Source organism: Saccopteryx leptura, chromosome 2 (assembly GCF_036850995.1).
Source record: "Saccopteryx leptura isolate mSacLep1 chromosome 2, mSacLep1_pri_phased_curated, whole genome shotgun sequence".
NCBI lineage: Eukaryota > Metazoa > Chordata > Mammalia > Chiroptera > Emballonuridae > Saccopteryx > Saccopteryx leptura.
The window spans coordinates 52,793,525-52,819,284 of NC_089504.1; the positions used below are offsets into that span (position 1 = coordinate 52,793,525).

Here is a 25,760-nt window from a genome sequence, read left to right on the forward strand (position 1 = left end):
GCCCCACCCCCTCCAGGGTTCCCTTCCCGTCTTCCTGTCGCCGCGTCGCCGTCCTCGTGCGCTCCGCCCCCGCCCCCGCCCTCCGCAGTTATCTGCGCTCGGCCTCCCGCGCCGGGCGGGTTCCGCCCGAACCTCCCGGCCCATGGCCAAGCGGCGTGCGGCCCAGCCGCTGACGTTCCACGTGCCTTGGAAGCGGCTTCTGCTCTGCGACTTTCCGGAGGAGCCGCCGCCGCCGCCGCCGCTCTGGATCTCGCCGCCGGCGACTTCGCATCCCGGGCAGCCCCTCTGTGTCCCGGAGCTGCCCCGAAAGCGCAAAATCGACGCGGGGGCAATGACTGAGCCTTCGGCCTCGCCCAGCAAGCGCCTCGACAGTGGGGACACCACCGCTCCAGGCGGCGCGGAGCGTGAGGGCCGCAGCTCGGAGACCAGTGAGCCGCCGCCGCTGCTGCATCCGCCGCCCTTGCGGCCCTGCGGGCCGGGGGAGGAGCCCCGGGGCGCCCGGCCCCCGAGGGGCGGTGGCGACGACGGGGCGGGGCGGGCAGAGCCGCCGCAGGACGACTGGGGGGCCCCGCCGCTGCAGGTAGGGGCTGGGAGGCCGGACGCTCCAGAGGTGGGCGGGGTCGCCATTTTCCCTGGTGCTTTGCGCCCTGGGGAGGAACACATCGTCCCCCGCAGACTCGTATTCTTCAAGACGCCCCGAAAGGCGGAGAGCCGGGGCCGCTGCTGCCGGGGCCCCAGGGACCGCCCCTGGCAGCGTCTTGGGAGCCCGACAGGCGGAAAGCGCTTCGATAAACCAGGGGAAACTGGCCGGGGGTGAGGTAGACCTGTCTGCCGCCTCGGCGCCGGTGTTACGGGACATGAAGTAGGACCGTGGGTCATGGCAGACTAGAGAATCCGGTGGGGACGTTGACTGGGCCGCCACAAGTTTGAGGCGACGACAAAGTCAGAGAAAGGTGTACCATGCTTTCCATGGTTTAACGATGATTTGTTTCCAGAACTTGTGATAGATTTTCTCAAGAGGTAACCAATGTGGTAGCCATCCATGGGGCGTCCTTTAGGCATGCTAGTTATTTTTTAGGGAGGAAGGGCTTCATCTTGGGAAAAGGGGTTTTGACTCACAGTGACAAATCAGATTCTTTGAAAAAGGATTGTTGTTGGAAATGAACTTGGGCCCTAAGGTGTATGAGGATCTTGGAGAGAATTCCCGTTCCTTGGGAAATGATGAGCCTGTTTCATCTCCACACACCACGTCTGATTTGTCGGGTCCCGTGCTGTTCGGGATGGCAGTCTCTAGCCACCTCAGACAACTGCACGCTTGAGATGTGCTGTACGTGTAAAAACAACACTAGGTTTTGAAGATCTCAAAACATTTTGTATTGATTAGATGTTGAAATAACGTGGAGATATTGGATTGAATACAATAGGTTCAAATTTGTTTCATCTCTTAGTTTTTTTAATACATCCACTACAAAATTTAAAATTTAGGTGTGTGGCTGGCATTTTATATTTATTGGACAGCTTGGTCTAGACTTAAGAGTTCTGATTGCTTTTCGGCAGTTCTGTGTTGACTGAGGTTTGGAGGTGGGAGAACCAAATGTAGGACTCAGAATTCACCAACACTTCCAACTACTACGTCACAGCATCCACCTCACATCTCTCCATTGCCTTAAGTACCTCATGCAGACCTTATCAAATACCTTGTCTCCCCCACCACCAGCACCAAAATGGGGTTGCCTTGGCATGATTTCTTCTTGGTGAAAAGCTCAATAAGATAATAAGAATTTTATAGTTGGGAAAGATTATTTTCCTGTGATTGTGAAGTTATCCTTTAGACATAATCAAGATAAGCATTTCTAGATGAAATTAAATTGTAAATCTACCCCCAGTTTTCTTGGAATTTAGAAATCATAATCCTTATTTAGATATTTTTATTCAGATTGCTTTTAGGGCAAAATCAGCTTACTTAAAAACAAACGATAGCACTTACATTTTGAAAATAAAGAATTAGAATTTCAAGTAGGTCTGGATGACTACCATTTTTTGTTTAGGTTTTACATATTTGCATAGACATATGTAAAACTTAAGAAATAGTAATCATTCAGACTTGAAAACTGTTCTTCAGACTGCACCCATACATAGTCTTGTCTTTCCTACCAGAATATAGTGACTACAGTGTGCCACAGATTGATAAGGGGGAAATACGGAAATGGCAGGTAGGCAAAGAAGGAGAATTTTTAGTTAACTGGCACACACGTCTGCTTCAAATTTTCTAGATACACCCGTGTTTTCCTCCACAGCAGTGACTATATCTGGCAGCTCTCTGTGTCCTATAGTCACTACAAGCTCTTGACAGAAAGCAAGAAGGGTTCTTCCTTTAAGAAGTTAAAAAGCTTTTCAGTTTGTGCACTAAATGTATCTGGTTCTTATGCTTAGAATAAGTCTTAGGTTTGTGCTCTCCCTCTTGGGATCTTGTTTAGGAAAAATTTTCTCAAGTATGCCCTTTCTATATTGAGGATGCAATCTAGGCAGACAGAACCTCAATATTTTCTGAGTTTCAGATTTTTATTTAACTAGAGAACTAAAATAAAACCAGGTATTCATTAAATATTCATGTTTTCTCTTGTAACTTGATGCAGTTTCATTGCTGTCAGTGCTAGCCCTTACTGTTATTTTTAATAGAAAATAAGCAAAAGTGTTGCTGTTACTAGGAAAAAGTGATCAATGATTCAAAGACTTCTTGGGATATACTAGTTAGCAATATTGAGCAATTACAGTGCTAAATGTTAACTCACAAGAAAGTTGTATACTGAATAGAAAACACTTAGATCAAGATCGAAGTTAGTGGGTAGCACAAACTTAGGTGTGTCTGGTAGCAGAATTTGTGCTCTTAGCTACTTACTAGGTTACACTTACATCATTAAAGTATTTTTTTAGTCCATGTTTTTAAGTAGGAAATATGAACAATAGTATTTTTTCTAGTAGGCAAAGAAATACAGTGTGTCCATAAAGTCATGGTGCACTTTTGACCGGTCACAGAAAAGCAACAAAAGATGATAGAAATGTGAAATCTGCACCAAATAAAAGGAAAACTCTCCCAGTTTCATACCTATTCAGTGCAGTTCGATGTGGGCTCATGCACAGATTTTTTGGGGCTCCTGAGGTAGCTATCCCGTATACAGACTTGTCACTGACTGATGACCTACCAGAACAGGGTTTCTCCACCAAACTACCGGTTTCCTTCAACTGCTTATCCCACCGAGTAATGTTATTCCTCTGTGGTGGCGCTTCGTTATAAACGCACTGATATTCACGTCGCACTTTGGTCATGGATTTGAATTTAGTGAGCCACAGAACACACTGAACTTTCCTCTGTACCGTCCACATCTAGACTGGCATGGCCGTGGGTGCTCCACGGTGTTACATCATCATCTGCACATGCTGCCACATCATCCTACAGAAACTGGGAGGGTTTTCCTTTTATTTGATGCAGATTTCACAATTCCATCATCTTTTGTTGCTTTCCTGTGACTGGTCAAAAGTGCACCATGACTTTACAGACACGCTGTACATCCTTACTTTTAATTCTGTTATTAAAATGAAATTTTTCTTGGCATCTTTTGAATTTTTATATTTTTATTCCAGTGTTAAGAAATTCCAGAGAGACTCTTAATTCTCTAAGCCTTAGTGTATAAGGCACTGAATGAACTTTTAATGAGATTTTCTTACAGACCTGTGCTTTTCAGTAAAGTGACCAGCCACATGCAGCAACTAAGCATTGAAATGAGGCTAGTCTGACCAGTGCCAGATGTGTAAACTGTGTGCCAGGCTTTGGAAACTTAGTATGACAAAACGAATGTAAACTATCTCAGTTTTTCAAATGTCTGCATGTTGAGACGATAATAATTTAGATATATTAGCTCAGGTAAAATACTGAGATGAATTACTCTTGACCTGGGCAGCTTGGGCTTCCTGAGCCTTGAAAGAAGAGACTCAGGACACCTTGTGTGGTGAAGGGGCTCAGGTTGAGCCCACTCCTGAAGTCACCTGGCTGACCCCCCCGTGATCCCAGCAACCTGATCTCATACTACCCCTCACCCCTATTTCCCAGGGCTCACAAACACCATGTGCAGTTTGTGACAAAAGACTCCTGTTGGCATCCTGTCCTTGGAAAATCATTCTGTTCTGGAAGCCTGGTCAGCTGCCTGCATGGCACAAAGGTGCCACCAGCCCAGTTTAGCCACACTCATAGTTGGGCCAATCACCTTGGCACTAGTTGAACTGCCTTAACTGGAACATTGTCTTCATTCCACTTATTTCCCCAAACTTGTCACTATATATATTAGTTAAATATTCAAATGTATGTTTTTAGACACACCGAAATGGAAAATGCCAGGTGAGTGCCTTTCAGAAACTAAAGAGGAGGAGGAGGGTTTGGAGTCCTTCCTCCTGCCTTTTGACTTGCCTGTGGTCCCTCAGCCCAGCCCTGGGGCCTCCCAGCTGAGGGAGGGTCACAGGACCACTGGCTGTCACAAGTACATTTTCATGATGTTCCAAGAAGTCAGCTTAGCAGCTGAAGGAGGATCAGGAATTTAGGGCAAGACCACAGTAATGCTTCCAGGGTGCTGAGGAGAAAGCAGGAGAACACGAGATAGTGTGTACTGAAGTGTTTCTCTTGATTTAATTAAATGTGGCATAAGTTTTGTTACATGTATTCCTATCTTTCGTTAACTCTTTCTAAAGCATATTTTGATTCACCATCAAAACTAATATAGCATTGCCTGATCAGGCAGTGAGGCAGTGAATAGAGCATCAGACTGGGATGCAGAAGGCCCAGGTTCAAAACCCCGAGGTTGCTAGCTTGAGCACAGGCTCATCTGATTTGAGCAAGGCTCCCAGTTTGAGCCCAAGGTCACTGGCTTGAGCAAGGGGTCACTGACTCTGCTGTAGCCCCCCGGTCAAGGCACATATGAGAAAGCAATCAATGAACAACTAAGGTGCTGCAACAAAGAATTTATGCTTCTTATCTCTCTCCCTTCCTGTCTGTCTGTCTCTGTCACACACACATAATATATCATTAAGTCTTATATTTAAAAAAATTAATTTCATGTGTTTATTTTCACATTTTTTACTGTAGTTACTAGAAAAAATTTACATTACATATGGGACCTCCACTATACTATTTTGGTTGGATAATGCTGCCCTAGCAAGTATGAACTTAATGTAAGAACAGAACATAGAATAGATACAGATATATAGACACCCATCTAGATGGTCAACTTAGGATCCTGTGTATAATTCCCATGCTGCTTCCTGTGCATAAAGTATATATTTTGGAATGCTTTTGAACTTCTGTTCCAATTTTATACTTTATTGGAACATCAGCTTCACTTCATAGTTACTTGAAACAGTTTTATAGCCATTAAGCTGTTAAATTTTTAAGGGACCAGTGCTCACTTAGATTTATGAAATTTGCTATATTGATTTACAAGTCAACCTGGCTGGGTAGCTCAGTTGGTTAGAGCATCATCCTGATACACCAAAGTTTCAGGTTCAATCCCCAATCAGGGCATATATACAAATGAACCAATAAATGCATAAATAAGTGGAGCAACAAATGGATGTTTCTCTCTCTCTCTTTAAAATATATATGTTTTTCCCTCTTCTTTCTTTAAAATGAAAATTTAAAATGTCATGCCTTGTACCAAATGGTGTCATGGTAAAAGTTATCAGTTTTTCTTGTTGTTTCACATGTTTATATATATTAATACTTAAAAATTTTTTTAACCCTTTGATTAGTGAGTTTTTTTCATGCTCGCTGACCCCCAGGAATACATTTTATTGTTTTGTTTTAAATGAAATTAGTTCCAGTTACAATTTTATTAACTTAAAATCATGTTTGTTTTTGGTAACCAATTCATGGAAACAAGAAGAACATACATTTGCCGTTTTTTAATGTTGCCTTATACATTTTTTAAATAAACGAGGTAGTACATGAATGTTCGTACTACTCAAAGGGTTAAGTGAGAGGAGAGAAAATAGCCAGATTCCCACATGCTCCCCGACTGGGATCCACCCAGCAACCTCTGTCTAGGGTTGATGCTTGAATCAGCCGAGCTATTTTTAGTGCCTGAGGCTGACACTCAAACCAACCAAGTGTCTGGGTATATCTTAATACTTTTTAGAAAGTTGTTAAAATATTTTAGCCCATGTACAGTCAACCCTTAAAATACCAAATCTCAGGAAAAAGAACAAAAAAAAGTTTTAAGGTACATGGGTATTTTTTTTAAAAAAAAGGTTTTCTTCACTGAAAGGTGAAACATTTTAAGTCTGTTTTCAGATATTTTCTTTGGTTGAAAATGGAAGAAAACTGTCAGAAGTGACTGTTTGGAAGAAATTCTTTTGAATTTAAACTACTAACAAGAAATACTTTCCCAAATCTATGAATATGAAAATGAGCAGGTTTGACTGAGTCCATGAAGTACTTCGATAAATGCAAATGAGGAGAAAAGAACAATGTATGTACTATAGGATTTAAATATGGTATACTGTAGGATTTAAATGTGGGTTCACATAATAAGAATATTATAGAACAGAATTAAGAATGTATATTTGTTGAAATTTAAAGTGACAGACTGCAAAATCTTGTTGAGTTTCTTTTTAAAACAAAAACATTGTTTTCTGAAAAAGACATCTTTTTCTAAACCATTGATGTACTTTCATTTCTCTCTTTTTTTCCCTCCCTACAGCTCAATGAAGAATTTTGGCAGTATAACACCTTCCAGTTCTGGAGGAACCCTTTACCCCCTATTGATTTGGCAGACCTTGAAGATGTAAATGAAGATAACCTTCCAGAAGCAAGGCTTCAGGGCAAGAATGAAGTGCTTGAGGTTGACATGGAGTCCTGACAGAGGAGCTGAAGAAATGTGTTTTTCTGAATTTGAGAAAACATTTCACATTATGTATTCTCTAAGGAAAAATGTTATTTTCCATACTTTATGGGATTTCATTCCTAAACAAAAATGAGGAAAGGTTGTTTTAAACATAAATGCTTCAGTCACTGAAACTCCCAACAGGATTTATAAGTGATATAGTGCAGTTATAGGGGAAGTATTTTGTGTATGCGTTAAAGTAAAATTTGTTTAGATTCTAAATTTGAAGATATTAATCTTATGAAAAGGAATTCTGACAGTTTTAAAAATAGGACACACTCAAAATAGTCTTTCCTGCAACAAAAATTTAATTTGTGATACATGACATGAATATTGTTTTATAATTTATTAATAAAATCCTCTTTAATATACATTATTGACTCTAGTTGAATAAGTAGCTGACTTAAACATCTATGCAAACTTAAAATATGGGGTAGTCTTTTTGAAAGCTGGTATTTTAAAAGCTTTCTAACAAGTTAAATTTTAAAAAGCTTTCTAAGTGTAAAGTAGTGAGAATTTAAATATGGGTAGCATGTTTACATAACTTAAAATATTTGATAAACTACTTTGGGCTGTCAAAAATGGGTGAAGAACGATGAAAAGTGAGTAGGTGCTTCCCTCCCTTCTGTCCCAAAAAAAGAGGTAAAGTTCTGTTTTGTTTCTAATTTCTTGATTTTGAATTGCCTTGAGGGTGTGGTTTTTATTACTTATTACTGTAAACGTGTAGTTCTCAACACTGGCAACACTGCATAGATTTTTGCCTAGGCCCCTCTCTTGAGGAATTCTCAATTGTTCTGATGTAGGTCTCAGCTACAGCTATATTTAAACACCAATCCTCCCCCCTCCTTCCATTCCTCTAATATGCAGATATGTGGACCACTAGACTAATGGTAATTTTTCCTGTTTAAAGGAGATAACTAATTTGAGGCCCTGGCTGGGTAGCTCAGTTGGTTAGAACATGGTCCAGATATACCAAGCTTGCAGGTTCAGTCTCCATCAGGGCACATATAAGAATCAATCAATGAATGCATGAGTAAGTGGAACAATAGATCAGTATTTCTTCCTCTCTAAATCAATAAAAAAATTTTTTCAAGGAGATAACTAATTTGTACTAAAGCAATGCCTGTTTTTAATTAGCTCTGTTTTTATTTTGCCCTGTTGATGGCTTATTTACAACTAATTGTTACTATTTCATTGTTAAAGTAAGCAGTTTGTGTTTGAGTTGAATGAGTATCAATGGTTAAATTAATTAACTTGCATTCTAGAATGTTGGCTTTGTAATTAAGTCATTCTTGCTTGTATATTTTTAATGATTTTAGATTGAAAATTCAGGAAAGATAAATGCAGATGAGGAGAAAAGAACAATGTGTACTACAGGATTGAAATATGGTATACTATAGGATTTAAATATGGGTTCACATTAATAAGAATATTATAGAACAGAAAGCAGACTGTAGAGTATTGTAATTAAGAGTTAAGACTTTGGAGTCACACATGGGTCAAAGTCTTGTACTGCCACTTTCTACCTGTGTAACATTGAGGTTATTTTTTATCTCCAAGCCCCTGGTTCCACAGTTGTAAAATGAGAAACAATAATAAATAGTATCTACCTCAGAGAGACTATATGTTTATTGTCAGACAATGTACTAAGTACATTACCTGGATCATCTTCATTCTCAAATACCCTTATTGTAGATACAAACAAATAATTAGAATAAGTGTGCTTCCTATCATGTTCTTCATTCCACTTTAAATTGCTACTAGATGTTTCAGAATAAGAACTGGAATTAAAGAACTAGCAAGGAAAGCAAACAATTGGGGGAAGCAGTTAAAGCACTGTGGGGAAAAAATTGATAAACTTTCTTACCCTTCTTTTTGACCTGAGGGTCGGAAAGTATCCATTTTTGTTCACTGTTCTTGCTGGTGCCCAGAACATTGCCTGTCACATTCTAGGCAGTATATATATATTTTTTATTTTTATTGAGTGACAGGGAGCCAAAGACAGATTCCCTCATGTCCCCTGACTGGGATCTACCTGGCAAGCCTCATATGGGGCAATGCTCTGCCCATCTGTGGCTGCTGCTCTGTTGCTCAGCAAATGAGCTATTTTAGTGCCTGACCTAGACCATGTAGCCATCTTCAGCGCCTGGGGCCAACTCGTTTGAACCATTTAATCCATGGCTGTGGGAGGAGAAGAGAAAGGGGGAGGGGTGGAGAAGCAGGTGTTTGCTTCTGTGTGCCCTGACTAGGAATTGACCCTGGGACTTCCACACCTGGCTGATGCTGTACTACTAAGCCAACCGGCCAGGGACTAGACAGTCAATGAATGAATAGGCTTTCTTATCTGTTAGTGTGATACCAGCAATTTTCTAGGAACATTTACAAAGGTAATTTTCTTAAAGATGTGTATACCAAAAGTCTGTTGCAGAGATCAAAGAGGAAAACATTGGACCTTAACCAGGTAGCTCAGAGCATCGTCCTGATACGCCAAGGTTGTGGGTTTGATCCCGGGTCAGGGCACTCCAATGAATGTATAAATAAGTGGAACAACAAATTGTTTCTCTCTTGCTCTGAAAATCAATAAGTAAAAACATTAAAAAGGAAAACATTAAAGATATGCTAAATTTATTATAAAATGTAAAGACAACCAAATGAACAATAGGAGGTAGTTATTTGACAAAAAATTTAATAGGACATCACATTGCAGAATCTGGGAGAGTTGAATAGTAGCTCAATTTTTTCATGCATTATATATCAGCATTAAAACCAAAAGGAAAATATTCAGGAAAAATACTTGGCTATTAACATGCTAGAGGCTTTATACTTTATGTAAGTATATATATTTCAATATAATGTAAAGACATGTTTAATATGTACAATATAGATAACAGGTAAAGTATGGGTTTACATACACATAGATGTACATACATTATATATATATATATAATTGTGTGTGTGTGTATGTATATGGAGAGAGATTTGAAGTAATTCCATTCTTTAAAGAAGCTGTTAGGCCCTGGCCGGTACAGCTGGTTAAGAGCATTGTCCTGAAACAACAAGGTTGCAGTTTGAATCCCCAGTGAGGACACACAAGGGAAGCAACCAAACAAATGCACGACTAAGTGGAACAACAAATGCTTACCTTCCCCCTGGCCCCTCTCTCCCTTCCTTTCTCTCTGTCTCTAAACATCAATAAAAGTAAGTGGTTGGAGCGTTGTCCTGGAACGTGGAGGTTGCTGGTCTGATTCCTCATTCAGGGACATATAGGAGCAACTCAATGTTCCTCTACTCTTCTCTCAAAAAAAGAAAAGTTGTTAATAAGTAAACCTCAGGAAAATCAGGAAACTTGGCAAAATTGCATTGTGGGAGATGGAAATCTAAAAGTAAGGTTTTCTTTAAGTTGGATACCCTTTACGCAGATTCCCTGATACAGCATTTTACCACACTATGATTATAAAAATGAGGACATTAATATAATACTATTATGTGGACATAGAAAGAGTTACTTCAGACAGCTCTTGAAGGTTCTATGTCAAAACCCTACAAAATCTATAGACTATATTCAGATTTCACCATTGTCTCACTAACATCCTTTTTTTGGCCCAGGGTTCAATCCATGGTCACCTGTTACATTTTAGTATCTCTAGTCTCCTTTAAGCAAACAGTTCTTTGGAATTTCTTTGTCTTTAATGACCTTGGTACTTTCTGGAAAGTTATTTTATAGGTTGTCCATTAATTTCTATTTGATGTTATCAGAATTATATTGTACATATTTGGTAAGAACTCCATAGAAGGGATGGTGTATGCTTCTCGGTACATTATACCAAGGGGCAGAGGCACTGATGTCAACTTTCATTATCAGGGATTGTAACTGATTACTTGGTTCAGGTAGGGTGTCTGCCAGGTGTTTCTGTTATATAGTTACTAATTTCTCCTTTGTAAATAATTATCTTCTAGAAAGATACTTTGAGACTACGTAAAGACCCATTTCTCATCATATTCTGCCCACAGAATTTAGGACCCACTGGTGATTGCCTGAAATACTGCTCTGGTATATGTCAGATGCTCATTTTCTATTTCCAGCATCCTTTTTACCTTTGTTAATTGAAATTCTGAGAGCTTTTCTTTCGCCCCTATTTCTTTATTCAATGATTTAAATCTGTATAATCAGAGAAGTGTCACTCCCTTTCAGTCTTCTACCCCAGTTCTCATTCCCCACTTTGTTCTTCCTCTAAGAAGTAACCAGGCACATTAGTCTTTGGTTTGTTCTGGTGTATTTCTTTTGCATTAATGGATAGATACAGATATAGTTTTTCTTAACTTATATATTTATAATTTATAAAAATTGATTATTAAACTATGATGCTAATACAAATAAATAATGGACATGAGAAAATGAGCATGAAAAATAAACATTTCTGCTCTGTAATCTCAAATGTTAAATAAAATACTGTTTTCCTATATAAACTAGCAAAAGTTGCAGATAATGCTTTATTTTTAGTAAAGCCTTTCTGAAAGGCAATTTGGCAATATACTTTGAGAGCCTTATCACAATCTTTGAACTAGTTATTCTGTATCTAAAAATGTACCCTAAACAATCAGAAAACTATATGTTGTTTGTAATAGTAGAATATTAGAAACAAAAAATTGTTTTTAAGAGAATGGATGGATAATTAAAATATGTATAATAGAAAATAATGAAATCAAAATGATGTTATTAAGTGTTTTAATGATATAGGGAAATGCTTTCAAATAAGAAAAAAGGACTTTCAGAGCTGATCAAGATGGAGGAAGCTCAGTATTCTCTCTCTCTCTCTCTCTTACTAATTACAACTAAAAGCTTTAACTAAAATACACCTGTGGTCTCTGAAAACTAATCCAAAACCCTATATTATTGTGAATGAAAGTCAAATTTGGCAAAGAAACTTATACAGAGACAAATTTTCTGGGGGGTTTGTTTTAATCAAGTGAGAAGCAAGGAGGCCGAGAGACAGACTCCTGCATGCACCCTGATGGGGATCCACCTGGCAACCCCCCTGTCCGGGGCTAACATTCTGCCCATCTGGGGCCACTGCTCCATTGTTCAGCAACCAAGCCATTTTAGTGCCTGAGGAGAGACCATGGAGCCATCCTTAGCGCCCGTCCCCAACTTGTTCATTTGAACCATGGCTGTGGGAGGGAGAGGGGAGGAGGCTGAAGAAGCAGATGGTTTCTTCTCCTGTGTGTCTTGACTGGGAATCGAACCTGGAACTTAGATACACACCAGCTGACACGTGTCTGCTGAGCCAACCAGCCAGGGCCAAGTTTTCTGGTTTATTTCTTACTCTCTTGAGCTTTGAACAAGAAGCAAACACCTAGCAGAACTGTAGTGGCAGCATGGGCAACCCAAACTTGGAGAGAAATCTATCTTTTCTGCTGGAAGTCCGAGAAGGGAGCTGCTTTGAGCAAGAGGGAGTAGAGGGCATTCTGATGATGTGAGAATGGGGCAAGTGATTCTATATGGAAACTGCACTAGTTCTGGGTTCATCCCTCAGGTACATATGCACGGGACAGAGCAAAAGCCCTATAGCAAAGGCTTTGAGAACTAAACCACAATATAAGTTTCCGCCCATGTCCTGCGCTAATGTCTGAGAGATGCATGCATGGGACAGGACCAAGCAAGCAGCATAGCCATGACCAGAGGAGAAGAGACAACTTCAGAGTCTGAACCAAAGTACTTGCTTAAAAAAGATTAACACCCTCTAGAGAATCTTAACAAGACCCAGAGTCACACAACATAATATTCAGGACACAGTACAATACTTGACAGGCAAAGAATTAGAAAAATGTGACCAGTTTTTTTTAAAAGGATAAACAACAGATGCCAATTTCAAGAAGACACAACTGTTAAAATTATCAAAGATTCTAAAACAGGTATTGAAAATGCTCCATAAAGAAAATGAACTGAAAAAAAAATAGTTTTACTCAGAAGAGAGATATAAACTATAAGAAATAAAACATGGAAATGTTAAAAGAGAAAAAGTCAATATCTGAAATAAAAAATTTAGTAAATGCGTTAAGTAAAGAGATGACAAAAGGAAGAATCCATGAACTTGAAGATGGATCAATAGAGATTCTCCAATCTAAAAAATAAGGAGAAAGATGATTTAAAAAATGAACAGAGCCTTCACCACCTGTGGAACAGTATCAGAATGTGTAATATATTTGTGTTATGGGAGTTCCAGATATTATAAACAACTTTGTTCCTATAAGTTTGACAACTTAAACGGACAAATTGCTTCAAAGGCATAAACTACCAATGCTTATTCCAGAAGAAATAGATAACCTGAATATTCCTACATATATTGCAGAAACTGAATTCTTAGTTAAAAACCTTCTAACAATAAAACTTTAGTTATCTAGTTTCACGGGAGAATTCTACAAGATATTTAAGGAAGAATTATGTGTTCTCTTTTAGAAAATAAGAGGTGAGAACACTTTCCAGTTCATTTTATAAGACTAGCATTACCCTCATACCAAAACCAGACAAGAGATGAAAGCCATAGATTAATATCTCTCATGACCATACACACAAAAATCCTCTAGAAAATATCAATAGAAATACCTAACAACTATTAAAAGGATATATAAAAGGAAAAAAAAATAGATTATCCTCTCTGACCTACTAGAATAAACTGAATAGATATAAATATTACTTTTTTGTCCTTATAAGCTAATTTTGACTTGTTTTTATCATTTTTGTTTTGATATTTAGTCTAAAATAGACTGATATTATAGTTACTATTCCTGCATATTTTGAGTATTTCTAAGGCTTAATGAGTCTTGATCCTTGGAATTTAAAAAATAGTATTGCTATCCATATAAATAGCTCAATGTTTTAAATAAACTCTTTAAAATATGTTGGCTTGCCCTTTAGGTGAAAGGTGGTGGCCCTGGCTGATTGGATCAGCAGTAGAGCATTGACCTGGCATGTGGAAGTCCTGGGTTTGATTCTCAGTCAGGGCACACAGGAGAGGCAAACATCTGCTTCTTCCCTCCTCCCCATTCTATCTCTCTTTCTTTCTCTTCCCTTTCCATAGCCATGGCTGGGTTGATTTGAGCACATAGACCACTGGCGTGTGGCGCCTCCACCTCAGGTGCTAAAAATAGCTAAATTGTCAGCAGCCCCAGATGGATTTCAGTTGTGGCAGGGAGTCTGTGTCTGTATCTCCCCTACTCTTTCTCTCTCTCCCTCCCTCCCTCTTTCTCTCTCTCTCTCTCTCTCTCTCTCTCTCTCTCTCTCACACACACACACACACACACAAAAAAAAAAATTAAATAGAAAAAAAGAGGTGGTAATTATCAGAATCACAAATGGCTTTATTACATGATTCTGTAATGCTTATTAACACTTGAAGACAATACTTACATTTTTATTGATATCATAGGTTTTTTATAATTATTAAGTGAGAGGCAGGGAGGCAGAGACAGACTCCGACCAGGATTCACCCCGACCGGGATCCACCTGGCAAGCCCCCTACCAGAGGGTGCTCTGCCCATATGGGCTGCTGCTCCATTGCTTGGCAACTGAGCTATTTTAGAGCCTGAAGTGAGGCCATGGAGCCATCCTCAGTGCCCAGGGTCAACTTTGCTTGAACCATTTGAGCCATGGCTGTGGGAGGGAAAGTGAGAGAAAGAGAGATGAAGGGAAGGGGTGGAGAAGCAAATGGTTGCTTCTCCTGTGTGCCCTGGCCAGGAATCGCACCCAGGACTCCTGCACGCCAGGTCAATGCTCTACCACTGAGCCAACCGGCCAGGGTCATATGATAGAGGTTTTAAGTTGAGCTTATAAAACTGCAGCTTCAAGAGTGTGAGTTTTTTCAATAATGTCTAATAGCATTCCAACCATAAGCTTTATATGTATTGTTGGATTACTGTGTTCCATTATTAAACAAACAACTGTAAATTCTTGCAAGCAAAGGTGTTAACCTAGTATATTATATGTTTGCTACTTGCATTATTTTTACTTTGTCATTTAAAAAATATATTTCTCTTCCTGGTGTTGAGATTTACAAGTTCTTTATAAATTTTGGTTATTAAATGCAGACTGGTGCAGCCACTGTGGAAAACAGCATGGAGATTCCTCAAAAAACTGAAAATCGAACTGCCTTTTGACCCAGCTATCCCACTTTTAGGAATATACCCCAAGGACACCATAGAACGGCTCCAAAAGGAGAAATGCACCCCCATATTTGTGGCAGCATTGTTCACAATAGCAAAGATCTGGAAACAGCCCAAGTGAGTCAGAGGATGAGTGGATTAGAAAGCTTTGGTACATATATACTATGGAGTACTACTCAGCTATAAGAAATGATGACATAGGATCATTTACAACAACATGGATGGACCTTGATAACATTATACAGAGTGAAATAAGTAAATCAGAAAAAAAAAACTAAGAACTATATGAATCCATACATAGAAGGGACATAAAAATAAGACTCAGAGACATGAACAAGAATGTGATGGCAACAGGGGTGGGGGGTGGGGGGAGGGGGGATGGGGCGAAGAAGGAGAGAGGGGTTGGGGGAGGGGAGAGGCACAAGAAAACCAGACAATTTAACTTTGGGGGAGGGGTACACAGCACAATCAAATGTCAAAATAATCTAGAGATGTTTTCTTTCAACATATGCACCCTGATTTATCAATGTCACTGCATTAAATTTAATAAATAAATAAAAAGTATATATATATTTCTCCTGTAGTCATAATCCCCATATATATTTACTAGAAAGCCCAGCGGTCATACGAAATGACCGCTGTTCTAGATATTATAAATTGTAATTAAAATGATTTGTGCAAAGGTGTCTGCTAATTCAAACTGAATTACCCAGGGCAGGCGGCGAGGACGCCCCTTTGCTTAGTGCCCCACGGGGTTTCCCCCTTCTACTTGCTTAATTGCTTAGAGTGCAATGAAGGAAACCACTGGCGGTACATTTCTTAAGAGCCACCGCTAGCTCAATAAATAAAGGTGATTAGGAGGCATTCTTAAAAGAAATTACGTTAAGACATAGTTTTTATGTAAAACAGATGATTGCCAATGCAAACAAATGTTCACCTTCCCCCTGACACGCTCAATTTGCGGTCAGCCGTGGCAACTTCACCCCATTGGCTAGTACAGTTACGCAAGCAACCAATAATCTATCGGCAACAAACAGACACTTAAGCCGCATATAATAAAGATTTACTTTTAGTTCTACATGTAAATGAATAACTGCTTGTTATATATTTTTTACCAAATTCTGTCTATTCTAGAGGATTAAAAATGTTTATTTCCTGGTTGGCTGATTTCATTGCTGCATGTCTTTTTAAAGTTTATATGTATTACTTGGCTTATTCAAGAGTGCCTGTGTCCTAATTTTATGCTTGTATTACATCTTAGCTGGTTAGTATTCTTAGTTACACGGTCTTTCCCTCAGAACATTGTAAATAATGCTCTCCTATGACATTTATTAGTGCTGAAGTGCTTTTCCAAGAGATCCTGTCTTCATTTGGTTGTTTAGAATTTATAGTGAGGAATTTATTCAAGAATAGTGCCCAGTTCCTACAGTTCTTCAGCTCTTGCATTGCTTGCCTGTTGTCTTTACATTTGAACAAAGCTTGAGTGGGTGTAATATTCTTTTTTTATTGTTAAAATAAATATTGATTTTATTGGAGGGACATTAGTTAATAAAATTATATGTTTCAGGGGTATTATTCTATAATAATACATAATCTGTATATTGTATTGTATGTTCACGACCCCAAGCAGGTTTAATATTCTTTTTTTTTTCCATTCAGTAAGAGGAGGGGAGGCAAAGAGACAGACTCTTGCATGAACCCCAGGATCTGCCTGGATAGCCCACTAGAGGGCGATGCTCTGCCCATCTGGGATGTTGATCCATTGCTCAACAAACGAGTTCTTCCTAGCACCTGAGGTGGAGACCATGGAGCCACCCTCAGTGCCTGGGGCCAACTTGCTCCAATAAAGCCATGACTGCAGAAGACAGAAGACGGATAGGGAGAGAGAGAGAGAGAGAGAGACAGAGAGAGACAGAGAGAGAGAGAGACAGAGAGAGATAAGCAAGAGAGGAAAAGGTGGAGAAGCAGATGGATGCCTCTCCTGTGTGCCCTGACTGGGAATAGAACCTGTGACATCCATAGGCTGGGCTGACGCTCTATCACTGAGCCAACTGGCCAGGGTGGTTTAATATTCTTTAAGTCTTACATTTTTTCCTCTCAGAAACTTTTAGGCATTATGCTAAGGAAAACAAAAATTTTAAAAATGCTTAAAATATCATGATGAATAATAAAATGCTGATAATTTTCTTTAATAAAATCAGGAACAATATTTAAAAACACATTGTCAATATTATTCAATCTTGTTTTGGCATTCTGACAAATTTCATGTGAAAATAAAACAAAAGCAGTGACTTAATCAATTTCTAGAAAAATGAAGAACAGTGACGAATGTCCACTATCACTTTTTTTTTCTGAAGTGAGAAGCAGAGAGGCAGAGAGACAGACTCCTGCATGCTTTGTCCATCTGGGCCGTTGCTCTGTTGCAACTGGAGTCATTCTAGCACCTGAGGCGGAGGCATGGAGTCGTCCTCATTCCCCGGGCCAACTTTGCTCCAGTTGAGCCTTGGCTGTGGGAGGGGAAGAGAGAGACAGAGAGGAAGGAGAGGGGGAGGGGTGGAGAACCAGATGAGTACTTCTCCTGTGTGCTCTGGCTGGGAATCGAACCTGGGACTTCTACACACTGGGCCAATGCTCTACCACTGAGCCAACCAGCCAGGGCCTCTACTATCACTTTTTTATGTCAAAAATTTTCTGGAGGGTCTAGCTAGTCCATAAGAAACTAAAATAATCAGTTAAACATTGAGAATAAAAAAGAAATTTATCCCTCTACAAAAATTTATTTTTGTACCTCAAAGACTCAAATAGATGTTTTATTTGGAATGGCTCTTAAATTTTATCCTTTGTTAGTTAATTAATTTAGTCATGTGTCCCTTGTGTGGCTGTAGAGCAGCCATCTTGTAACCATGAAGTCGAAAGTCATATACTAAAGGTGGCCGAGCAGGAAGATTGAAGGCGCACGGTTCCTCAGGAGCACTGCACACTTATGTCAGCCGTGGAGTCCAACAACTATCCCACTTCTTTTATGTAGCAGATAAATTCTTTCCTTCCTTAGGCCATTGTTAAATTTTCCATTAGTTATAGCCAAATTGAATCCATCAAATACAGATCCTTTCTACTCTGTTTACCTGTATTTCTAGAGCCTAGAAGAATGCTGATGCTAATAGGCAGTTAATAACTATATACTGAAAAAACAAATTTTCACATTCACTTGCCTGAGTTCAGTGAACCTTTTCGATGTTAGACTCAAGTATTTTCTCTACTCAGGAAAATGTATATATTTTTAATGTTTTATTTATTTAATTTTTACATCCTTATGTCATCTTTTTTCACCTCATGGAGTAATTTATTTATGGGTCAGGGTTCAGATCTATCTTCCAAATCACTAGGTTTTCTTTCATGATTTTCATTTATATTCTCTATGTTGTGAGATATTTCTTCCAATGAATATTTCAAAGTCTATAAATTTGATACTCAATAGTTACCAGACTTCTTTTTTTTATTATTAAAAAATCATCTACTGAATTTGTTTTTTAAAAGTCAGCTTTGGCCCTGGTGGGTTGGCTCAGTGGTAGAGCATCAGCCTGGCTTGCAGGAGTCCTGGGTTTGATTCCCGGACAGGGCACACAGGAGAAGCACCCATCTGCTTCTCCACCCCTCCCCCTCTCCTTCCTCTCTGTCTCTCTCCTCCCCTCCCGCAGCCAAGGCTCCATTGGAGCAAAGTTTGCCCGAGCGCTGAGGATGGCTCTGTGGCCTCTGCCTCAGGCGCTAGAATGGCTCTGATTGCAACAGAGCAACGGCCCAGATGGACAGAGCATCGCCCCCTGGTGGGCATGCCGGGTGGATCCCGGTTGGGCACATGCAGGAGTCTGTCTGACTGCATCTCTGTTTCCAACTTCAGAAAAATTAAAAAAATAATAATAAAAAAAGTCAGCTTAAAAAAAAAAGTCAGCTTTGTTTTTTGTCCAAATATGCATGTGTTTTAAACATAAAATACTTTTACAGGGCTCATAACAATACTCTCCACCCATTTTGCTCTCTTCAGAGGCAACCACTTTCAACTGATTGTTTTGCTTTATAGCTCTATGACCTGAAATAACATGCTTTTATTGTTACTTCTTGGTTAGCTTTAGATATTATGTTTGACACTTCACACAGAATCTGAAGGTTTTAACTCTCTTTTACAACCCTCACCATGTATATAGACCCACATCGCCATATAGAAATATGACAACCTCGGTTAGTTCAATATTCAGGATTTATAGTATTATGACTATATAAATGCTGTTCACAGGTAAGTTATATAATATACTATGATTATTCTTTTCATGGGATGAATAATTTATTTTTATCACTTGTTTCATTTTTTATGTATTTACTAGTATTTTAAACCCAAACTCTCCCCAAATTTGTTTTTTTTTAAATTTTTTCTATTATTCATTTTAGAGAGGATAAAGTGTGTGTGTGAGAGAGAGAGAGAAGCGGGAAGGAGCAGGAAGCATCAACTCCCATATATGCCTTGACCAGGCAAGCCCAGGGTTTCGAACTGGCAACCTCAGTGTTCCAGGTCAAAGCTTTATCCACTGTGCCATCACAGGTCAGGCCAAATTTATAAATTGTTTTCAATATGTCCTAGGAGTTTTATCACTTACAACTCACTGAAGAAATGTTCCCCATCTTCTCCAGGCCTGCTCAATTCTGTCTAGTTATTTACTGGGCCTCTGCACAGCTTTCGTCCTGGGCTCGTCTTCTTCATTGCTTTCCTGTGGGTTCTCTGTATTCTTCCTTGTCCTGGTCAGTGAATACCAATATTTCCTTATCTTGGTTTATTCCTTTGTTTTATGGAGCCAAACCTTCAGTAGCTTCATAAGAAGGGGAACACCAGGCCCTGGCCAGTTGGCTCAGCAGCAGCCCGGCGTGTGTAAGTCCTGGGTTCAATTCCCGACCAGAGCACACAGGAGAAGCACCTATATGCTTCTCCACTGTCGGGAGCCGATCAACAACTGCTGGCTGACAAGGTCACAGCAGGAGAAGATCCACAACTGCTGGCTGACAAGGTCACAGCAGCAGAAGATCAAAAACTGCTGATTGACAAAGTCACAGCAGAGAAGACCAATGGCTGCTGGTTGACAAAGTTACCGTAGTGAAGACCAATGGCTGCAGGTTGACAAAGTCACTGCAGAGGAAAGGCACAACGATACTTCCCCCTTTGACCTTTTGAATTAATCTGGCCTTATATCCCCCCTTTTTCTGGGTGTGTGCTATCATTTATGGCACAGGGATAATAGTACCGTGCTTTCCCTGTAGATTCGTAGTAATTTCTTTGGAAATGAGACAGAGGGTGTGAGTTCCACAGAAAAGCCTGTAAACCCCTTTGCCTGGGCTCATAGACATAAGAGGCTGGCTATGATATCCCTTGTAAAGGGTTAAGTTTGTAGGAGAATTTCTTCTTATTAATCATGTTAGAAAAAATAGATTGTGACTTATGAATAGGTAGGAAACAGTAATTATACACAGAGCACCTTTTAGCCTTCACTTAATTCATCACTTTACCTCCCTAACCTTTTCATGTGGTAAAGTAGAGAAACTTTCCTTTCTTCTTGCATACCTGACCTGCAGGTGGTGGAACACTCTGAGAAGAATAAAGTTAGAACTTAACTAGTGTATGAATATAGTAAATAGATAAAATTTGACTAGACAATAGAATTTTAGGTAAGGTAGAGTTATTAATCAGTTCTGACCTTTTAGAAGTTTGTACCAATATTGTTATTGCTATTCAAGTTATTGTATAACTGTACTTTGAATGACTTACCACCTGATTTATAGCTTATAGAAATGAATTAACTGTTACCTAGAAATATGTAACCATAGTGAAACAAAAACAATGATTAATCAATGTATTCTGAATACCATGTGATTGTAACTTAGTGTGTGTGTATAAAAATAAAGCTAGACCAGCCATTGGCAGAGATGCCTGGCAGTAAATGCTAACGAGAGAATAAAGAGAAAGAAAAGAATTCGGCTCTCTCACTCGATTCGCACTGATGCCATCTCTTCCTGTGGGACCCCTGGATTCCCCCGGGGCTGGACCCCGGCACTCCATCCCTCCCCCTCTCCTTCTGTCTCTCTCTTCTCCTCCTGCAGCCAAGGCTCCATTGGAGCAAAGTTGTCCCGGGCATTGAGGATGGCTCTGTGGCCTCTGCCTCAGGTGCTAGAATGGCTCTGGTTGCAGTGGAGCAATGCCTGGGCCAAGCATCACCCCCTGATGGGCTTGCTGGGTAGATCGCAGTTGGGCACATGCAGAAGTCTGTTTGCTGCCCCCCCCACCCCCCGTGCACTTCTCACTTAGGAAAAATAAATTTTAAAAAAAGGTGGAGCGGGAAGACAAGATGGTGCTGGAGTAGGCAGACATACCAACATCTACCTCCCAGAACCAAAGTGGATTACAAACTAATTTTAAGAACTATCATCTGGAAAAACCAACTTTGGACTAAACTCAGAGGGCTCTTCAACCAAGGAACACTGAAGAAGCCACACCGAGACTGCTTAGTGTATTCCAAGGTTCTCTTTACCAAGCCACAGTCGCAGAGCTCCAGGGAAAAGCAACCTGGTCTCATCTCTCCAGGCAGAGGAGAACAGAAGCTCCATATCCACACATGCTGCAGATGGCTTTTCCAGTCTACCTGAATCATTACCAGCTAGAAGCAGTGGACACTGGGACTTGGACGTGAGCTGCAAAGTATAGAATTGTGACAACAATTCCAGTGCCATGCGGACTTTTCCTGGATGTGGACTTTTCCTGGACTCCTGCTCCCTGTGACAGCTCCTAACAGACTGAACTGGGTTGGGTTGCATTTATCAGGGACGTGCCTGGTGTTGGGGCCAACTTGGACTTGGTGAACATGTTAAGGACACTACTCTTTTATGGATTCTTGCTGATTGGCCAAGAGTTTGCTTAAAGGCTTTAATCACTGTAAAAAAAAATAGAAGACTAGATAAAGAAGATGTGGCACATATACACCATGGTATACTAATCAGCCATAAGAAACGATGACATTGTATCACTTACAAAAAAATGGTGGGATCTTGATAACATTATACGGAGTGAAATAAGTAATCAGAAAAAACCAAGAACTGCAGGATTCCATACATTGGTGGGACATAAAAACAAGACTAAGAGACATGGACAAGAATGTGGTGGTTACGGGGGAGGGGGGAGGGAAGGAGGAAGAGGGGGAGGGGGAGGGGGAGGAGTATAAGAAAACTGGATAGAAGGTGATGGAGGACAATCTCTCTTTGGGTGATGGGTATGCAACAGAACTGAATGACAAGATAACCTGGACATGTTTTCTTTGAATATATGTACCCTGATTTATTGATGTCACCTCATTAAAATAAAAATTTATTTATAAAAAAAAGGGGGGGAACATCTTTAACTTCACATTTCATAGTCTAGCTGAATTTGTCATTCTAGATTGGAAATAATTTTCCCTTAGTATTTTGAAGCACTAACCAACTGTCTTCTAGCTTCCAATATTGCTGTTGAGATATCCAATACTCTTCTGATTCTACAGTTTTTGTTTGACACTTTTCTCTTAAAAGCTTGTAGGAGCTTCTATCTGTTACCACTGTTACAAAATTTCTCAATAATTTGAGTCTTTCCATCCTTAGTGTTGGGTGCTCAATAGGTTCATTTAACCTGAAAATTTAGAATCTTGTGTTCTAGGAAATGTTTTGGAATGTACATATTATTTGATAATACTCTTGACTCTGGCTTTTTTCTTCTCTATCTTAGACTTCTTGGGCTGGTTTAATAATTTTCTTAGTTGCCTCATCCTATTTTTTACATTGTTGTGTTTTCTACATTCTGGAAGATTTTATTTTTATCAACTTTATCTTTCAATCATCCTATTAAATTTTGTATTTCTGCTACCACACTTTAATTTTTTTAATGAGCTTTTGTTTGTTCTCAGAATATTCCCTTTAAAATAACAATCCTTGCCTGAACTGTGGTGGCACAGAGGACAAAGTGTTGACTTGGAATGCTGAGGTCACTGGTTCGAGACCCTGGGCTTACCTGGTCAAGGCACATATGAGAAGTAACTAGGAGTTGATGCTTTCCTCCCCTATCCCCAGCCTTTCTCTCTCTCTCTCCTCTCTCTAAAATCAATAAGTAAACAATAAAGTAACAATCCTATTCTTGTTCATGGATACAAAATGTTCTTAATTCCCTAAGGATAGAAATGATTTTTTTGAAAAAATTTTCTTACTTTGTCTTGTTTACTCCTACTAAATATATTTTTAAAATAATCAGTAGCCTTTGGCTATTTGTTCATAATTAAGGTTTACATACAAAAAGCTAGCTAGATGTTCTCTGTACATGTGGGAGGTTTTTCAACTGGAGCCTTCATTATAGAGTCGTAGGCCTTATTTTGGGGAACTCTTAATATCAGTACTTTAAAGTCTTTTCTTTTAACTAATCAGAGTTCCCAGAGATGAATCCTCTACCTCTTCTTTGAAGGGGAAACCCTGACTAACTGATTATCAAATAAAGAGAAGACTGGTGGTTTATACCTTTATTACATAAAATTTCAGTTAATTTCTCTACTCTCAATTGTGCTTAGTGTTTTCTAGTGTAATGACCTTTATAAATTTAATTTAATTTAATTTTTTTAAAGCAAGAGGAGGGGAGCCTGAGCAGGTGGTGGCGCAGTGGGATGCGTCAGACTGGGATGCGGAAGACCCAGGTTCGAGACCCCGAGGTCACCAGCTTGAGTGCAGGGTCATCTGGTTTGAACAAAGCTCACCAGCTTGACCCAAGGTCACTGGCTCGAGCAAGGGGTTACTCGTTCTGCTGAAAGCCCACGGTCAAGGCACATATGAGAAAGCAATCAATGAACAACTAAGGTGTCGCAATATGCAACAAAAAACTAATGATTGATGCTTCTCATCTCTCAGTTCCTGTCTGTCTGTCCCTGTCTATCCCTCACTCTGACTCTCTCTCTGTCTCTGTAAAAAAATAAAATAAAATAAAAATTAAAAAAAAGAGTTTTAAAGCAAGAGGAGGGGAGATAGTTAAGACAGACTCCCACACACACTTCAATTGGGATCCATCTGGCAACCTCTGTCTAGGGCCAATGCTTGAATCAACTGAGCTATTTTTAGTTCCTGAGGATGACACACTTGGACCAGCCAAGTTATCCTCAGAGCCCAGGGCCAACAGTAGACCCAATCCATCCACTGGCTGTGAGAGGGGAAGAGAGAAAGAAGGGGGAGAGGGAGGGGAAGAGAAGTAGATGGTTGCTTCTCCTGTGTGCCCTGACCGGGAATTGAAACTGGTATGTCCATACACTTTGCCAATGCTCTATCCACTGAGCCAACCAGCCACAGCTGACCAAAATGAAATAATTTTATTGAAATGTAACATACATACAGGAAGTGCACACTCATGAGTATATATAACTCAGTGAATTCTTACACAGTGAGCACACCTGTGTAAGTACCACCAGACCAACGTACAAAATATAATCAGCACCTCTGATACCCAGTTTATGCACCTCCGCAGTCATTCCCCTCCCACCACTAAGGTACTATTATTATTCTGACTTCTATCACTTGAGATTAGTTTTTCCTATTGTCACACATACACAATTTCCTTTTCTTTTGGCTTCTTTTACTCAATGGCATATTACTGAGATTTATTTATACTATTTTATGTAGCTGTTCATTTTCATGGCTTCACAGAATTCCACTGTATGAATTTGCTACAATTTATCCATTTTACTATTAAAGGACAATGGAGTTAGAATCAAAGAATTGTAGTTCTATATTTTAAGCACCGTGGTTTTTTCAAACTTTATCGAGGAATAATTGACAAATATAACTTTATATATTTAACGTGAATAATATAATTATTTGATATACATATACATTTGTAAAATACGTACCAAGATCAAGTTAATTAACACATCTATCACCTCACATAGTTAGCATAGGTAACTCTGTGTGTACATGTGTGTGTGTGTGTGTGCATAGTGAGAATGCTTAAGCAACTTTCAAGATGAAATATTGTATTATTATATAGTTAACCTAGGTAACATAGTTAATGTATTTGATTTGACTGTGTTAAAGTAATGCTGCTTTCAGGCACTTGTATTTTCTTATCACTTACGTCCAATTATCTTGTATCTTGTAAAACTGAAATAGTATAGGAACTTGGGTCCAGAGAACAGAAAATACTGGGTAGCCAGGAAACCAAGTTAAGACCAGGTGGTCAGAAGGAACTCAGGCAAGAATGTCACCACCCTTCCACTCACTGCTCAGAAATGCAGAGGTATCTATTTTATCTCCCTTCTGTATGCCAATATTGGAACTACTGGCCCAGATGTGTGCCAGCACCTGAGCCAGTTCAGAGAACTTTCTTTTCCTCTGTGCTGTCTGGAAATTTCTCTGGGGTTTCTTCTTCTGTTCTAACTTGGGAAACCGAAGAGTCCCAAGTAGGAACACCACCATGGAAACGGATATTATTAACCATCTGATTCAGTTGAATATGCACCATAATTGTCTGTTCATGTGTGTTTATTATGCTATAATGATAGGAACCTCATAATGTTTATAATTTAAATAAAACGGAGGTAGTGACATTGTATATTACTCAAAATAGTTAATATTGGG

At 39.5% G+C, this 25,760-nt stretch overlaps 1 protein-coding gene across 1 annotated transcript; it reads left to right on the top strand.

Annotated features, from left to right (window-relative positions):
* Positions 1-8,543, top strand: C2H9orf40 (chromosome 2 C9orf40 homolog). The gene is made up of 2 exons (XM_066367975.1): positions 1-580; positions 6,747-8,543. Exons 1-2 carry the CDS (start codon positions 143-145, stop codon positions 6,903-6,905), a joined length of 597 nt encoding a protein of 198 aa, XP_066224072.1. The 5' UTR covers positions 1-142; the 3' UTR covers positions 6,906-8,543.
* The last annotated feature ends 17,217 nt before the right edge of the window (positions 8,544-25,760 follow it).